Source organism: Phallusia mammillata, chromosome 2 (genome assembly GCF_965637545.1).
Source record: "Phallusia mammillata chromosome 2, kaPhaMamm4.hap1.1, whole genome shotgun sequence".
In the NCBI taxonomy this organism is placed as follows: domain Eukaryota; kingdom Metazoa; phylum Chordata; class Ascidiacea; order Phlebobranchia; family Ascidiidae; genus Phallusia; species Phallusia mammillata.
This window is the reverse complement of record NC_137253.1, coordinates 13277767-13296409: the sequence shown is the minus strand read 5'-3', so window position 1 is coordinate 13296409 and position 18643 is coordinate 13277767. Positions and strand designations below refer to the sequence as shown.

The 18643-nt window shown below is 37.0% G+C and overlaps 3 protein-coding genes across 7 annotated transcripts; 1 reads left to right on the top strand and 2 right to left on the bottom strand.

Annotated features, from left to right (window-relative positions):
• The first annotated feature begins 41 nt into the window (after positions 1–41).
• LOC145212242 (uncharacterized) lies at positions 42–2540 on the top strand. Of its 5 annotated transcripts, none has more exons than XM_080080297.1 (6): positions 42–958; positions 1029–1148; positions 1214–1332; positions 1406–1525; positions 1652–1771; positions 2087–2540. In XM_080080297.1, exons 1-5 carry the CDS (start codon positions 901–903, stop codon positions 1652–1654), a joined length of 420 nt encoding a protein of 139 aa, XP_079936423.1. In that variant the 5' UTR covers positions 42–900; the 3' UTR covers positions 1655–1771; positions 2087–2540. The 5 variants fall into 5 exon arrangements, with proteins under 5 accessions (XP_079936423.1, XP_079936422.1, XP_079936424.1 ...); XM_080080296.1 differs by adding an exon at positions 1885–2011 and having other exon boundaries at positions 1406–1771; XM_080080298.1 differs by lacking the exon at positions 1406–1525.
• A 1360-nt stretch (positions 2541–3900) lies between these two features.
• Positions 3901–10778, bottom strand: LOC145212243 (microfibril-associated glycoprotein 4-like). The gene is made up of 8 exons (XM_080080299.1): positions 10410–10778; positions 8124–8233; positions 7871–8063; positions 6801–6943; positions 6258–6354; positions 5767–5866; positions 5636–5703; positions 3901–4840 (listed from the first exon to the last, which is right to left on the bottom strand). Exons 1-8 carry the CDS (start codon positions 10687–10689, stop codon positions 4605–4607), a joined length of 1227 nt encoding a protein of 408 aa, XP_079936425.1. The 5' UTR covers positions 10690–10778; the 3' UTR covers positions 3901–4604.
• A 288-nt stretch (positions 10779–11066) lies between these two features.
• Positions 11067–16744, bottom strand: LOC145212241 (microfibril-associated glycoprotein 4-like). The gene is made up of 8 exons (XM_080080293.1): positions 16175–16744; positions 15001–15110; positions 14748–14940; positions 14162–14304; positions 13683–13779; positions 13296–13395; positions 13167–13234; positions 11067–12375 (listed from the first exon to the last, which is right to left on the bottom strand). Exons 1-8 carry the CDS (start codon positions 16452–16454, stop codon positions 12137–12139), a joined length of 1230 nt encoding a protein of 409 aa, XP_079936419.1. The 5' UTR covers positions 16455–16744; the 3' UTR covers positions 11067–12136.
• Between the last annotated feature and the right edge of the window lie 1899 nt (positions 16745–18643).

Sequence of the window (18643 nt, the reverse complement as noted above, 5' to 3'; positions counted from 1 at the left end):
CTGTCGACTGAAATGCATTTTCAGAACTTCAACTGCTTTGTTGTCGCGTTACCCGGCCTACAACTTATATTACAGCGCAAGGTGAAACGAAAAGACGAGGTGCTAAAAGACTTGATCCCTGGAAAAGCCTTTATTAGCGAACAGGGCGCAATTTTGCTGTAGGCGCATTACTGCTTGGACAACGTACTACGCGCAGTGACATTGGCCAAATGTAAACAGCCGAGCCCGAATTCTTTAAATGTTTGCTGCAGAGGTTAAAGAAGGTCCTTTTTAATGTTTGGTTAATTTTGTAGGTTTAAAGCGATTAGTTCATATCATATAAATAGGTATCCAAAATGTTGTCTTTGATTTTAGTTTAGTAATACATCTGCTTAGCTAAAAAATGTAAGCACAATTTTAAAATACCCCGCTACTTTACACATGCAAATTATGATGATTATGTAAAAAGGAATTTTTGCATTATCCTTACATAAAATCTGGATACTGATCAGTTGGTGTAAACACGCGAAACATTTTTTCAAAAACCTTTTAGCCACAAACACAAAAACGCGAATCTAACGTTGTGTGAAATATAAGAACGCCTCCCTTCCATTCATTCGAGTACGATAACACGAACGCCTCGTTTCCACCTGTTCAGCATTGTTTGCGAGTGGTGCGCTATGGTTTGAAGGTAAACATAAACCAGCACCAGGAAATGCATGCTGCAACACAAAAAAACGTGTATCAGTATTTACATTTAACTATGTGGGGGATGGAAAAATATGCGGTGGGAATTAATTGTGATCTTACTACTGCATAGATCTAAATTGCACAATAAATGCAACTTACTTTTTCAAAGATTTTGATGAATGTAGAAGTGAAACCCACAACTGCCATCAACATGCAACTTGTTTTAACACTATGGGTGGTTTCCAATGTTCTTGCAACGCAAACTACACAGGAGATGGGAGACACTGTGGTAAAAAATAAGTCCTAAATTACAATGTACTTCTATCACAAAACATGCAACGTGACTTATTTTTTTACAGATTTTGATGAATGCATAAGTAGAACATACAACTGTCATCAACATGCCACTTGTAACAACACTGTGGGTGGTTTCCAATGTTCATGCGAAGCAAACTACACAGGAGATGGGAGACACTGTGGTAAGAAACAGGTCAACTTAAATTCCAATCAAAAAACGAGTAAAGTGCGACTTAAATTTTCACAGATTTTGATGAATGCATAAGTAGAACACACAACTGCCATCATCGAGCAACTTGTAACAACACTGTGGGTGTTTTTTGTGTTTTGGCTACGCAAACCACACCGGAGATGGAAAACTATGTGGTGAGAATAAATAATAACAACTGCTTAGACCTGACCTAAAATTGCACAATAAATGCAACTTACTTTTTCAAAGATTTTGATGAAGGTAAGAGTGGAACACACAACTGCCATCAACATGCAACTTGTAATAATACCGTGGGTGGTTTCCAATCTTCTTGCAAAGCAAACTACACAGGAAATGGAACTAATTGCAGTAAACAAATATGCAATTGTTGTATGTTATGTTTAAACAACCAACACCGAAAAATACAGGATTTGCTCAGTTAACTTGGGAACATTAACTTTATAAGCTGCTTTAATTTACTGTATGTATCAACAGTGAGCAACTTTTGCAAGCAAAACCACGGACCTTGCAAACACAATACCAGCTGTACAGACACCAAATGTGGATACCGCTGCACATGCAACGTTTGGTACACGGGAAGTTATTGTGAAACAGGTGGGATTACTTTAATGTAAATGCTTAGTAGGCAATATTGTTTTGAAAAAAAAAAAACAGTTTTATTTTGTGCATCACTCTAAACCCAACAATATACATTTGTTGATGCTTAGAAATTAAAGAAACAGAAAAAAAATGTTTACAATCTGCAATGCTGCTTTTCATGCGTTCGTTCCGGTCATTTTGGCTGGTATATGATATGATGATCATTCAACTTCCTTGGATTAACTTTGGATCATAGTAAATGTCTTTAAATATTTAAAACTTTGTTACACTAGGTCACTCGCACCCGATTGTTGTTACATTTGTTTGCAGAAGATTCGAGAAGCTGTCGGATGTTCGGTAGAGCTACTAACACCATACGTTTCTCCTGATCCAAAAGTGCTTAATTTTCGACAGGTGGCGCAAAGAGCACTTTTTTCATTTAAAACGGTATATCTCAAAAAATGCTAACGGTTAGGGCTATTAGGGTTGGGGTAAGGTATTAGCACTTAAAATTCAATAAAACTAACCCAAAAAATTAGTTACTAATGTAAAAATTTTATGTAAATATTTCCCAGCCCAACCCATTTATAGCCGCTAAATAAATAATTCAGCTCTTTACGCCACCTATCGAAAATTAAGCACTTTTGGATCAGGAGAAACGTATGGTGTTAATAGCTCTACCCGGATGTTCAGGATCGGACAAACAGCAATGGAGTTTACACTAAGCGTATTGTAACCAGTGGACTGAAGATGGAAGATGGGAGGAATATGGGAAAATGCCAGTTTGGTTGTTTGTTAGATATTTACTACAAATTGCTGTTTTTAAGGTATTGCAAAAACGTATTGACAAATTTATCATTTTGACAGGAAACTGTGATGGGCAAAACTGTTCCAAAAAAGACTTTTTAGAATTTTTGAGCGACATGAGAAAACAAAAAAACAAGCCTAAATATGTTTGTTAAATCAACATTACGTAAGATGTGCATTTGCGTCATTACTTTTCCACCATTTCACCATTAAAGTCAATACACCTCCATAACCATTAAAGTCAATACACCTCTCGTAACAAATCTTATTTTCATAAGGGAACATGATGCAAGTGTAGGTGTTCATAAATGCTGTTTTTTTGTGGACGGGACATTGTAAGAAAGTAACACATATAACGCATTACAAATGTGTACCACTCTAAACGAATTGAAAGATATGGAAGAAACTTATGCCGGTACTTTTGACAGTTACGACGAATCTGGTAATTATTCCTTAACGAACAAGCAATCAAATATAAGTCATTCGAGCTAAGATGGTGAGTTGTATTGATTCTGTTTTGAAGACAAACTTTTGTGCCTACATTTACATAGAAACACTGCATTGTTCTATTTGTAAGTCTCATGAGAAATATACTGCTTCAAATACAACCTACCTGATTATTTTCTCAAACTTGTCAAAAAAAACTTTTTCTCAAACTTTTGGATGCTGTGCAACCTGTGGTCATTATCTAATCATATCAGTATTATTTATGCAACAAACTTGGTAATAATTTGATCTCTTTTAAGCTTTGCCGTCTCGTGGATATAAGTGACTGTAAGTTGTTGATGTAGCACTCATTGTAGCACAATTTGTACTGTTATGCATTGAACTGTTGTCTATCGTCAAACGTCTTTGTGCATGTGCAAACGCTTCGAGACTGTCGGTTATGTCAAACTTTTACTTAAAATTGCTCTGAGTAAACGTTGGATGTTAATCTATTATCATAGAAGCAAGAACAATTAGAACGAATGCATCAAATTAAAATCCTGCTTCTTAGACTGTAGTCATATTTACAGCTATCAACAAAACGGTTATTCGAATTTGATGCGTTGCATTATTAAAGTTAACATTCATTCATTTGAGAATGACACATGCTGTCGAACTTTATGTTCTACATTACACAAATATATTGGCTTGTTTGTTTCTGGTTAGGATTTTAAAACCGTGAAATGTGTAGCCTACCTAAGTACACAAGTAAACCACAACCAAAAATTGTTTTGAACCTCGCTTGCATATTACAGACATAACCAGCTGGACAAAGAAATTGCTTATATAGGCTACTTTTCTTTCATATCTGTGGCAATTGTTTTGTGCAGCATTTTTTGTGATGTGATTTTATTCTCAAAGGGGTTTCCTTCAAACAACAATATACCAACAGAAAAAAATAATACAAGCAATGGTACACAGGTGGAAAGAAGGCGTGCAGTGTTATCCCACTCAAGTGAATCATACATACTTGGCAACGAGGCGTATGGTTACATTTGTGACACAACGTTATTACAGCACATCTAAATTAATAGTTAAAGGTTGTTGTCAGATGTATGTTAGGTTGTTGCAAAACATACTCCAGCTTTTACAATTTAACTACATAACAGCAAAATAAGAAACAATCGCAAAATCGGCAAATATCTTGTAACAAAAAGGAATTATCTTGTCTTGATAGTTAGTTTAATTACCGCTGGTCTATAAAATTACGTTTTCAAAAACATCTAAACCTATCTTAATTGCGTGTTTCTTTACAAAGTACGACTGTTCTGTTCATTGCAACTGGAGCAAAATAAATAAAAATTTGTAACACCACAAGTAAAAAACTTCGGTTTTGTGTTTTGAACAACACAGTATCAGATTTACATACCATGCACACTTGATAAGAAATATGTCAAATACACTGTTCAAACACTTCTTCGCGATAATACAATGAGCGATATTTGCTTGTTGCAAACGAAAACACTTAAGCTCAAAAAATCAGTTTGTTTTCTTTGTTTTCATTAAAAATCTACTTGACTCAATGTAGTGGCATTGCATGATGCAACTTCTTTCCTCAATTACGAATTTTCATTTCGACTCTTTTTAGTGAGTGATGATTTGCCCACACGATTCCGGCGAAGTTCTTTGGCCTGGTTGTTTGGTAAATGCCGTTCAAGCTGGAGTCATAACAATAGGCATCACCGTGCCACCACGCTCCTTTATGCACCTGGGCACAATTCCTATTTACTTGGTCGTTATCGCGGTCGAAGGTTGAAAATGGCTTTCCGCTGTGATATGGAAGTGCATTGACTGCAAAACAAACGCAGGACAATACTGTGTATCAGAGTTGTAAGTAGGATCGGCTTCTTAGTCCGATTTAAGGTAATTTGTGTTTACAAAAAAGGCTACATTTGAGGCAACTTCGCTGGATATATATGTAAATAGGCCTAGCTGCCAACTTAATCAATCGGTTACTCAAAAAAGACCATTAAATTCAAACTGTTGTATGTATAAGCTTAAAAGAGCTTCTGCATGTTTAATTGGGTTTCTGTCAAAAAACTTTTTAAATTCGAGTTAAGATCAGCCCTGATGCGTCTGTGCAGATCAGCGATCACGACACACTCACATATACATCATGATACCCCTGTGCAGGGCGTCAAACCGTCAAACATTCCAACGTATGGCAAGATACAGGGATTTCGAACGCACGGCACGAGTCTTTCCTGAAATCGCGCGCACTGCCAACTGAGGTACACGAATTGCAAGCACCGTTGACTGCCTTGTATGCTGCACATGTCAGCTTCGTAGTAAGGGATCGCCAGTTCGACCATTAATAACTTAAAGATGAACACAAATTCAATTTCTGGCCAAAAGCGTCTATGCAGACTAAAGATCATTTGGTGACTGGATGATTTGGTGCAACGTCTTTAATAGGCTTGGCGTAGCCTACTATGATTTTTAAATTCCAGATTAATATTATTTGTGCGGATCTACAACAATTCGAAAACACTACATCAATAATTTGCTATTTACTAACAACATAACATAGTGATCCCCAATTTCCCAGACAGTAATTTTGCTTGAGAATTGGTATTTGAGACCCACCTGCAGTACCACTGTATCCGCTAACATTAAGTGTGTAGTTAGTTGCTTCGCCGCTGATGCTAAAATGTCTGTAAAAAACAAACAAAATCACACAAATGACAAAGTTGTGTTGATTTGTTAAAAATATTTACCTGTATGTCACATAGTACGTATTGCTGTTGTTGAAATCTGTCATGTCAATGCGAAGCTCATAGTTTCCATTCATTGTGAGCTTGTGTAAATTTTCAAGACCTAGATATTGCGCAAAAGTCATTTGTAGTAAATAATTACGAGCAATAGCAAACAAACGCCACTATTTATTTTTTCTTTGCTTTTGCAATTGGACTTAAATTATGTTAATTTTGTTCTTTGTTGCAGAAAGTTAGCAATTTTAGGTCCATCCTATAAGCTATTGTGATATCTCCCGAACAAAACCTTTGCAACATCTTTTAAATAAAGTAATAATAATAATCAATTTAAAAGAAACACAATAGCAAACAGGTGCAGACTTTCGGCCGAGTCACCATTGCCTCATTGAAACACATCGTTCAAAGTAAATAAATAAAATAAAAACAGCGTAAATATCAAAGTAAATAAATAAATAATAACAACAAAGGTATACAAATCTTCATCAGCTGCCTACCTAACCAGAAGTTTCCTGTCAAATCGCCAAAGCCTGCTTTGTACCAAGCCCAGTTTCTGTGAAAGCTTACCAAATTGTCGACGCGCCTTTGTATGACCTACAACAGAAAACATATCTTGATGTGTTTCCATGTTTAAACTTTTCGCCAAAAAATCTGATTTGTGTACGGTCATAGAACACAACTTTGGGACCGAATTTTTTTCCCATAGTACCTAGACATTAACGCATATAAATGCATACATATATATATGTCAGACTGTTAAAGTCCATAGAAACGCATGCTCGTGCAAAATGCGAGCTGGTCGTTTACACAAATCAAATCTGTACAACTTCCGGGAATTCAAATTCCACTTAAGCTGAGAAACGTGTTTAAAATTGATGGACTCCACTATAGCTGCAATCGGTTGGTAAGAGTTGTAACTGCAACAAATAGAATCACGCCATGGTATAATTAAATACCAATTTATTACGTGTGAAGTAGCTATTGGTAAGAGTGATTGGAAAACTTATAAGTCGGGAGACGTCTGAAAAGTTTGAAATTACCATCCAGTTGCCACCGTCGGTCATCTGGTCGCAATACACTCCCAGAGCCTTGTAAACATCATCGCGAAAAGGATAAATCGTAAAAACACCACTGGTGTTTGTTTGCTTTCGAACGTCCTGACAGCTCGTAGGAAACTCATGAGCTAAATACAAATGTTTCTTTGAAGTGCTTTTCAACATGGTAGGGATGCAATAAAATCCCAAAGTATTTGAGTATTTGAAACCATAAGGAACAACCGTTACTTTTGTAAAGAAGTCAATTGTTCTGGCATGGCCGCAAAGTCAATACAAAGTCCCTTCTAAAGTATTTACTTTAATGCAGAGTCTATTTACATTGTTGTATATAGGGGAGAAGTATTTTTTAATGTTTAAGAAAGGATTTTGTCAAAAAAGATGTCAAACATTGCTTTAGTTATAACAAATTCTATCGTGATTTTCGTATTTGCACATACATATCAGGCGCCTAAATTTGTTTTACAAAGGTAGTTTCAAGCAGACTTGGACAACTAAATAATTCTAGTTGAGTTATTCGACAAATTAGAGCAAAATGGCTGTAATTCTAATTCTAATCTAGTTTAGAAATAACGAGTAAGCTCTAATTCTAATTCTAATCTAATTTACAGTTTTGCCAAAAACACTAGTTTGTCCAACAGTATTTTCAGTCATGTGATACCAGTATGGGTTTCGTGTCCAAAGCGCACAAACGATGCCACCAAGGCCAAACGGCATCACTGATCAATGTTCTTCAAATATTTTGGCGGAGTGACGAACAGCTGTTAAGCACTACCTTAGAGTAAAACGTGCAAATCTCGGAGTTCAAATTTGAAATGAAGTTGGTTGGTTGGCTAATCTAATTCTAGTTTAATTTCTAGATTTTGAGAACATGGTAATTCTAATTCCAATCTAATTTGTTTAAAAAATTTTTTTTTTTTTTTTAATTTTGATGCTCTAATTTTAGTCTGGTTTCAAGTAACCGACATAATTTCAATCGTTACAGGGAAATGATGTGTATTTTCAAATTTCTGTGCTTCCCAAGTGTGAACTATTTAAAGGTGAATAATAAAACTCACTTGAGTAATTGCAAGGCCATGGTTCAACATTTGGTTGGTGGGTTGTCTCCATGCTAAGACTTTGCGTTGTAGATGCAATGCGAATTCCACATGGGGTTGAGGTGGCACCTTCAGTTTGACTCGTAAAAGATGAAGTAGGGCTCATTTTATTGGATTCAAATTTGACGTGTGACGAAGCTCGGTCATCGGATTTCTACGACAATATACAGTATTTTCTACAGTTTGATAAAGTTGTGAGTAGTATTTCGTTTACCGTGCTGTATATGAGAAACACAGCAGTGGTGATCAGAAATAAAGCGATAAGAGCAAAAACACATAAGACCACTTGCAATGCCGACTTCATTTTCCAATCCTTTTGAGTTTCTGAAAAAGTCAATAAATAATGTTGATGTTTAATGGTGAAAATAACGGCCCAAATAGACGTAAAAATTCATATCACTGATGATGGCATGAGCATTTGCCGAAACGTTTGAACAATAAAGCATGTCGCTTTTTACGTCTATTTGGGCCGTTATTTTCACCATTAAACTTATGAACAGATCCGTATATAGTGTTCCAATGTTGATGTGAAATAGTATACTAAGTATCGTATTATGACTAAAAAATATAGTTTATGTACCGTTCGCATTTCGAACGTTTTTTGCATCACGCAATTCCCCTGAAAAGTTTACTGCTCTGTAAATTCTCACTTGATACATGAGACAAACCTCTAACACAGTGGTTCCCAACCTTTTTTGACACCATATCAAAGAGATAAATAGTTTGCGGCACCCTGGCAAAACTGGATCAATTATGATGTTTCTGTATTTCAAATAACTGTATGAAACCATAGATTTAGAATTCTATGATGAAACAACACAGAATGAGTTGTAAAGTATAGCGCGCGTAAATAAATGTATTTATTTAAAAGTCAGTGTGAAATTTGGGCTTGGCTTCTTGCACAAAGTCCATTAATATGTGAAGGCATATTCGATAAAGCCACCTGCATTTCTTCCTCGACTATAAGTAGTCGTTCTCGTTTGTTAGTTTTTATGTTCGTTAATACGGAAAATCCACTCCCACATAGGTATGACGAGGAAAACTGCAACAAAAGCACAGTAGCTTTCTTTCCAACGCAAGGATATTCATTTTAATTTTTTATCCAGAACGCGTCGAGGGGCATCTGCTTGTGCATAAGCTTAAAATTTCCATCGTTATGCTATTCAAACTTTTTTATAGAAAGAAACGCAACGAGTCGAAATCTCTTTCACTCTGTTTTTTCTGGGCGAGAATCCAAAGGCTTACCGCGGAGTATCTACTTACCGCCATGCAGCGACTTTCCGACGAAGTGACTCTCCAGAATGGGAATAACCGCGAGACGCGAAACTTAATTCACACTGAAACTCGGTTAGAAATAAATAAATCCCGCACTTATTGGGTTAAAGTTAAAATAAAGAATGGGTCGCAGTATTGAAATATCAATATCTCGCGGCACCCCTGAGCATTGCAATTGGCACCCCAGGGTGCCGCGGCACTCCGGTTGAAAACCAATGCTCTAACACAGTGGTTCCCAAACTATGCGCCGCGGCACACTTGTGTGCCGCGAGATGTCATTAGGTGTGCCGCCAAAAATGTTGAAATTAAAATCAATCAAGTAGAGCAGTAGTACCTGGTGCTTAGACCACTAGGCCAACATGCACCACGTCTATGAGATGTTCAACTAGGCCAGGGGTCGCCAACCCGCGGCTCCAGAGCCGCATGCGGCTCTTTGATCCCTCTGATGCGGCTCAGTTTTTGAATTTACCAAATGTTGTACATTTGAATAAAAATTATGTGACGATTATGCCGAACACAAAAGTCGAACACGAAAATTGAAGTGCAGTAGCATGACTGTACTCGCTTGTTGTAGTTACCTGCAACCCCTTCTATATACCACCAAACGTGAGGTCTGAAAGAGGCAAACTGGCGGCGCGCAGGTTAATACGCTATATGAGACAATACTGATTTTGTTTGCGGAGTGTGTGCGCAATAGCTGTTGGTTAATTGTTACGTAATAAACGCGTTAACAAAGGAATACAAATCTGCAAAAACAGAATATGCAACGCTACGTAGTTGTTTTCTCTGCTGACGAGACTAGCATACCAGTGTGTCTAATATGCAATGAAACACTAGCTAACAACAAAAAGTCGAATGTCATAAGACTAAAAACGTTTTGCATTTTATTTTAAATTTTAAAACGACTTTGTGGCTCCCAGTGTTTTTTTACTACGTGAAACTGGTCCGAGTGGCTCTTTGAGTAGTAAAGGTTGGCGACCCCTGAACTAGGCTATTTAACTATGAGAGTGACCTGTATAGCGGCTTTATGACCTCATAGTTAGTGCCTTTGTCAGCTAAAAAATTATTCAAATGTTCGAAGTGCGCCAAATAATTTTTGTTTTTTCTAAAATGCGCCTTAAAAGAAAAAAGTTTGGGAACCACTGTTCTAACACATAGAAGTGAAACAAAAAATTAAAATAAAAACACATAAAAAACATGCACATAAATGTGAAAAAAAACTTACTACAACTGGAAACTCTTTTTTGCGACCTCTGCGGGAATCTTTGGGGTTCTAAAAGCCGGTAAGAATCCAAGTGACCGGTTGGAGAACAAGTACCTCCAAACCCTGTATCAGCTGTAGACATCTCAACTTTTACTAAGCCTGTTGTGGCAGACAAAACCGGTATAACAAACCCATAAACCAAATGACCTTGACGAGAAACCTTGTCGTAAACAGAGTATTTGAAACTCCGCTCTATGTACAACTTTGCACAAACAAGGTTGTAGCAATAAAATACAAACATAGATTACTTCCTTGGTAATTGAATAATGAAGTTTAATAATCTTTTCTGCAAATTGTGGGTTCCGAACAGATTTGTTGACCACAAATGCGCAACAGACCATTTTTCGCAATTTACACCACTATGTTATGACAAGTAGTTGTAATGAAAACAGTGTTGTTATGAATCGACTAAGGACAAATGAATATGACACGTTTGAACAGGAATATCAATTTAATGGCTCTTAATGTTTAATTGGTTACTAATACAATTGCGCAAAAATCACCTGTACATGCATTAATATAAACAGCTTGTAACAATTTTTAGACGATTTTTTTCTCTTTTAGTTTAGCGAATAAGCATCAATCAATAGAATTTAACAGAAAACAATCCTGATTTACATGAATTTTGATAAAGTTTAAAAAAAACAAAAAACGACACTTTGTAAATTCAACTTATTCGACATCTCTACATGTATTTACATTTACCGTGCAGCTAAAACTGATGTGATTAATGTAATAAGCGCATACACACATTTTTTTATTGTACACCAGAATTGTTTTCTAGTTATTTTTCTATGTGAAAATAAAAGAAACAAACCGGTGGTCCCGCGTTAATCGTATCGTAAGCGTTCGTCAGTCAATAAAAGTTACACTAACATAAAGAAATGTGGCAATGTATGGAAATACATTCGGCCTTTCTTGGGCCAAGTCTTTGCTTGAAGAGTTTGACACTATCTTTAAAAGTAACGCCTGTAAAGAAGTGAAGGTTGAAGACCGGATCACTATGACCTACTGTATAGTTTTGTCTCATATGAAAACTAATAAATATACAAATCATCCTCAGTTGCCTACCCAGCCAAAATTTTCCTGTCAATTCGTCACAATACACTTCAAGTGGTTTGCCGATGTTGTAGATAAATGGATAAATAATGAAAACTCCGCTGCTGCTTGTGCGATCCCATACAAAAAAATAGAATTAAGACAAAATTTGATATAACAGCCTTGTACTTATATACCTGCAGCCTACTAATTATGTTCTGTCAAAAAAAACAAAACGAAACAAGACAATAAACACATGAAACTGGACACCATGTTCCCTTATGAAATAAGTTTTGTTACGTGTCGTGGAGGTTTAAACTAAAATACAAAGTATTGTCGCATTAACCCCGGAACAACTGTTTCCGTTTGTTAGTTAACGTTGATGTGTATAAAAAGCAACAACTCAACCATGGTTTCTGCTTCTTCGGGTCAAACGCATGAACAACAACAAAAATGAACACAAGATTCGGACAGAATGTTTTTTTACAACTGATTCAAGTAGTTTTCATAATGTTTTGCTGTACATAAATTTTTGTGGGCGCATGCAACTTATAGATACCAAGTTCTATTTTGGGGCACGAAATAGTTTTTTGTGTACATCTTTTGACATATACGCAAGTCAAAAGTATTATAGACAACGGCTGGTTTCTTCAAGTACGAATTTTCATTTCGACTCTTTTCAGTGAGTGATGTTTTGGCCACACAATTCCACTCCAGGTATAAGAACGCGAAGTTTGGTAAATGCCGTTTAAGTTGGAAGATAGGCAATAAGTTCCTCCACCGTGCCACCAACCACTCTTATGACCCTTTGCACAGTGTCCATTTAATTGGTCATTATCACGGTCGTATGTCGAGAATGGTTTTCCGCTGTGATATCGAAGTCCATCGCCTGTAAAACAAACGCAGCACAATATTTGGTATCAGAGTTGTAGGTAAGATCTTTGTTTTTACAAAAACAGCTAGATTTGAGACAAATTAGATGTAACAGCATCTTCATAGACCTATGTACCAACTTGGTTCATTTGGGTTTTAACCAAATTATTTTTTATATTTCCAATTGGTATTTGATTATAAGTTCAATACTCGGATCAGCCCTGAAGTGTTTATGAAGACAAGCGATCAGGACACATTCACATATAAATTATGATCCGCCAGACCCAAGAAGGCCGTCATGCCAAATCAGCCGGTTACTAAGCATTCCAAAATAACGCAGGATACAGGTTACAAAAGTTTAGTCTGCGGTGGGATTCGAACCTACGACAGGAGCCCTTCCGGGAATCGCGCACCATACCAACAAAGGTACAAAAGCGAATTACAAACACCATTGCCTGACTTGTATGCTGCACATGTTAGCTTCGTATAGTAGGGGATCACCAGTTCGACCAATAATAACTTCAAAATGAGTACAAATTCAATACCAGCCCAAAAACGTCTATGTAGAGTCTACATGTACAGTCCACAGACCAAGGATCATTTGGTGACCGGCTGATTTGGTACAAAGCCTTTAATAGGCCTGGAGTAGCCTACTATATGATTTTTAAATTACGGTTAAATATTATTTGTGCTGTTCAAATCGAAAACACTACGTCAATAACCAATTGTTTACTGAGAACATAATTTTAATTGATATCCAATTTCCCAGACAGTAATTTTGCGGGAGAATTGGCATTTTAGTCTCACTTGGAGTGCCACTGAATCCGGCAACGTTAAGTGTGTAGTTTGTTGCTTCGGTGCTGATGCTAAAGTGCCTTCAAAATAAATAAAATTAAACAAATGACAAAGTTGTATTGATGTGTTGTAAATATTTACCTGTACGTTACATGGTACGTTTGAACGTTGTCGAAATCTATCATGTCAATGCGAAGCTCATAGTTTCTATTTATTGTGAGCTTGTGTAAATTTTCAAGACCTATAGATAATGGGAAATAGTCATATGTAGTAAATAATTATGAGAAACTACAAACAAACGCCACTAATTATTTTTTCTTCTAGAATGAAATGGGACAGGAATTGGGTCATAACTTATTTCATCCTAACCTATTGTGATTTCCCTGGAATAAAACCTTTTAAAACAAATTTTGAACAAAACGGTTCCAAACAATACAGATTGGCGGTGGAGTCATCATTGCCTTATAAAGCGTTTCATTAAAAGCAAATAATAATAAAAAGGTATTCGAAGGTTCCTTATTTGCTTACCTAACCAGAAGTTCCCTGACAAATCGCCAAAGCCTGATTTGTACCAAGCCCAGTTTCTTTGAAAGTTTACCAAATTGTCGACGCGCCTTTGTATGACCTACAACAGAAAACATATCTTGATGTGTTTTCATGTTTAAACTTTCGCCAACGAGATATTTTCGCCTAGTGTCTAGAGATATTAACACATTTTTACAACAAACTGTTAAAGTCCATGGAAGCATGCTTGTGCAACGACCAGCAGCTATAGTCGTTTACACAAATCAAATTAGCACGAAATCTTTCAGAAAATTCAAATTCCATTTTGACGTATTTCAAATTAATGGACTATAGCTGCAATCAGTTTGTAAGGGTTGCAGCTGAAAGCAAGCAAAGCACGCGCTGGTAATCAAGTACCAATTTATAACGTGTGGAGTAGCTATTGGTATGAGTTCTTGGAAAACTTGAATCGGGAGACGGATATCTGAAAAGTTTGAAATTACCATCCAGTTGCCACCGTCGGTCATCTGGTCACAATACACTCCCAGAGCCTTGTAAACATCATCACGAAAAGGATAAATCGTAAAAACACCGCTGGTGTTTGTTTGTTTTCGAACGTCCTGGCAGCTCGTAGGGAACTCATGAGCTAAATACAAAGGTTTCTTTTAAGTTCTTTCCAACACGGTAGAGATGCAAATATATTTAGAAGATATTTAAAACCTTAAGGAAGAATCTTTACTTTTGCATGTGGTTTATAAAGAAGTCAATTGTTCTGGCCCATATGGGCCGCAAAGTCAATATAAGGCCCCTTCTAATGTCTTTAGTTGCGTACAGTCAATTTACTTTGTTGTCCATTTAGGAGAAGTATTTTTTTAATGTTTAAGGAAGGATTTTGTCAAAAAATGTGTCAAACATTGCTTTAGTAAAACCCAATTCTATCATGATATTTCATGTTTCTGCATAAATATCTAATTCGCTTTACCAAGGTATCTCAGAGTCAAGTTTCGAGTACATGACTTCATTTGCTACTGGGAAATAGCGTTATTTTTCACATTTTGTTAAAATATTAAAGCGGGATAATTAACTCACATGGGTAGTTGCAAGAACGTGGTTCAGCATTTGGTTGGTGGGTTGTCACTAGGCCAAGACTTTGCGTTGTAGATGCAATGTGAATTCTACATGGGGTTGAGGTGGCACCTTCAGTTTGACTCGTAAAAGATGAAGTAGGGCTCATTTTATTGGATTCAAATTTGAAGTGTGGCGAAGCTCGGTCATCGGATTTCTACGACAATATACAGTATTTTCTACAGTTTGATAAAGTTGTGGGTAGTATTTCGTTTACCGTGCTGTATATGAGAAACAAGGCAGTGGTGATCAGAAATAAAGCGATAAGAGCAAAAACACATAAGACCACTTGCAATGCCGACTTTAGTCCCCAATCCTTTAGCGTTTCTGAAAAAGTCAATAAATAATGTTGATGTGAAATAGTATACTAAGTATCGTATTATGACTAAAAATATAGTTTATGTACCGTTCGCATTTCGAACGTTTTTTGCATCACGCAATTCCCCTGAAAAGTGTACTGCTCTGTAAATTCTCACTTGATACATGAGACAAACCTCCCAACCTTTTTTGACACCATATCAAAGAGATAAATAGTTTGCGGCACCCTGGCAAAACTGGATCAATTATGATGTTTCTGTATTTCAAATAACTGTATGAAACCATAGATTTAGAATTCTATGATGAAACAACACAGAATGAGTTGTAAAGTATAGCGCGCGTAAATAAATGTATTTATTTAAAAGTCAGTGTGAAATTTGGGCTTGGCTTCTTGCACAAAGTCCATTAATATGTGAAGGCATATTCGATAAAGCCACCTGCATTTCTTCCTCGACTATAAGTAGTCGTTCTCGTTTGTTAGTTTTTATGTTCGTTAATACGGAAAATCCACTCCCACATAGGTATGACGAGGAAAACTGCAACAAAAGCACAGTAGCTTTCTTTCCAACGCAAGGATATTCATTTTATTTTTTTATCCAGAACGCGTCGAGGGGCATCTGCTTGTGCATAAGCTTAAAATTTCCATCGTTATGCTATTCAAACTTTTTTACAGAAAGAAACGCAACGAGTCGAAATCTCTTTCACTCTGTTTTTTTTCCTGGGCGAGAATCCAAAGGCTTACCTCGGAGTATCTACTTACCGCCAGCGACTTTCCGACGACGTGACTCTCCAGAATGGAGCTGGGAATAACTGCGAGACGCGAAACTTAATTCACACTGAAACTCGGTTAGAAATAACTAAATTCCGCACTTATTGGGTTAAAGTTAAAATAAAGAATGGGTCGCAGTATTGAAATATCAATATCTCGCGGAACCCCTGAGCATTGCAATTGGCACCCCAGGGTGCCGCGGCACTCCGGTTGGAAACCACTGCCCTAACACATATAGAAGTAAAACAAAAAATTAAAATAAAAACACAAAAAAACGTGCACTTAAAAATAGAAAAAAACTTACTACAACTGGAAACTCTTTTTTGCGACCTCTGAGAGGATGTTTGGGATTGTAAAAGCAGGTAAGAATCCGAGTGACCGGTTGGAGAACAAGTACCTCCAAACCCTGTATCAGCTGTAGACATCTCAACTTTTACTAAGCCTGTTGTGGCAGACAAAACCGGTATAACAAACCCATACACCAAATGACCTTGACGAGAAACCTTGTCGTAAACAGAGTATTTGAAACTCCGTTCTGTGTACAACTTTGCACAAACAAGATCGTAGCAATAAAATACAAACATAGATTACTTCCTTGGTAATTGAATAATGAAGTTTAATAATCTTTTCTGCAAATTGTGGGTTCCGAACAGATTTGTTGACCACAAATGCGCAACAGACCATCTTTCGCAATTTACACCATTATGTTATGACAAGTAGTTGTAATGAAAACAGTGTTGTTATGAATCGACTAAGGACAAATGAATATGACACGTTTGAACAGGAATACCAATTTAATGGCTCTTAATGTTTAATTGGTTACCAATACAATTGCGCAAAAATCACCTGTACATGCATTAATATAAACAGCTTGTAACAATTTTTAGACGATTTTTTTCTCTTTTAGTTTAGCAAATAAGCATCAATCAATAGAAATTAACAGAAAACAATCCTGATTTACATGAATTTTGATAAAGTTTAAAAAAACAAATGACGACAGTTTGTAAATTCAACTTATTCGACATCTCTACATGTAAGCTTATTTACATTTTGTGCAGCTAAAACTGATGTGATTAATGTAATGAGCGCATACACACATTTTATTTTTTTTATTGTATACCAGCATTGTTTTCTATCGATATACTAATACAGAAATCGTCCTGATCCACGGCTGCTCAACAGACGATTCCAGTCACATATATAGACATTAATTAGCTGACAAATTCAGCACACACTTAAATCAGTCTGTATATTTCTTATGCGAAACACTTTGGAAATCGATTTCGCCCAAATATATGGCATCGTCAGTCCTAAACAGGAAACAAATAAATCACGATGTAAAAAGATAAAAATGTAAAAGAATAAAAACGGATACAGGTATGTTGCAGTTAAACCACACAAGACCCTGCTGCAACGGCTACAACACCACAACTGATTTGAGACTGAGAGTTTTTGCGGGGAAAAAACACGATGAGATAAGAACGTTATCACGGGACACGTAAAAGGACACAATGAAAACAAAACATTCGAACAGTGCCTAAAGCAGACTACTTAAACTGTGGTAAAATCGTCTTGGCAATATTTATCGTGGCATCAAGTTTACCAAACCATTTGTCCTCGCAAATATCCAACAAATGCATTTCGGGTTGCTCCAAGAAGGTTACTCGAAAGCATTGTTCGATTGCGGGTTTTTCTTTAAAACCGTCGAGTGGTTGGAGCTATAATGGTGGAGCATAGCCGCCCTGTCGTTGGAAACCGAAAGGTCGCATGCATTCCAGGTTGACCTGTGTGCATTCCAACGTGTGGAAAACTTGTTCTTTGTTTGGCCCACGTAGTTTTGTTGGCATAGAATACAAGTAGCAACGTAAATACCGTAATTCCGACAGTTTAGGTTCTGCCGCAGTTTGAACACTTTGTTGTTAGTTTTGAATATCTGCGTCGGAAACACCATGGAACTATGGTCTTTATAATTTCCGCATAGAGCGCAAGCTCCACATGGCTTTGAAGAACCATCCCCTGTGTTCACATGGGCGAGAGAAATTCGCCGGTGGCTTGTCAGGAACCCGCCAAGGGTTAGGGGTCGTTTGTACACCACTTTAGCCTCCGGCTTTAGTTCTTTTTCGGTCTTTATCAAGTGGGGAAAGGCTGTAGCCCAAGCCACGCTTTGTGGGCTGTTCTCGGGGCAAACACGTTCCAGCGTTCGTTCGGTCCATTTAGCGGCTAGATTAATTACATCATTCGTCATGGATTTGGGAAAGTCAGACTTAAGACACTTTTGTTGTAATTTTTTCAGACTGCGTAAGTAGTCTGAGGTACGTTCGTTAAGTCGTCTTAAGCGTACTGCCTCCGAATGTACGATTGACTTAAAGACATGCGGAGGGTGGTGTGACAGACCATTCAAGTACAGTCGATTTTTTGCAGTGGGTTTTTGATAATCTTGAGTATAAAAACCTGGTCTTGCATTACTGGCCACATGTTGTACGTCCAGGAATTCTAATTTTGTACCTGCGCATGTAGTGTCCAAACTGCGAAAAGTCAATAAAAGACCTTTTGATTCAAAAGTTCGCAATAGGTGCGATTTTACGCAGTCCGTACTTCTTTTCCCAAACGATAACCAAATTATATCGTCTATAAATCTCTTGAATAGAGCAGTTCGAGAAAGCACTAAACGCTCCTGGTCTTTGATGATATAGTGAACTGCAATATTCGCAATTGAGACTGAGTGGTTATCCCCAGTGACGATTCCTTTCAGTTGTTTGTAGAAACCGTCTTG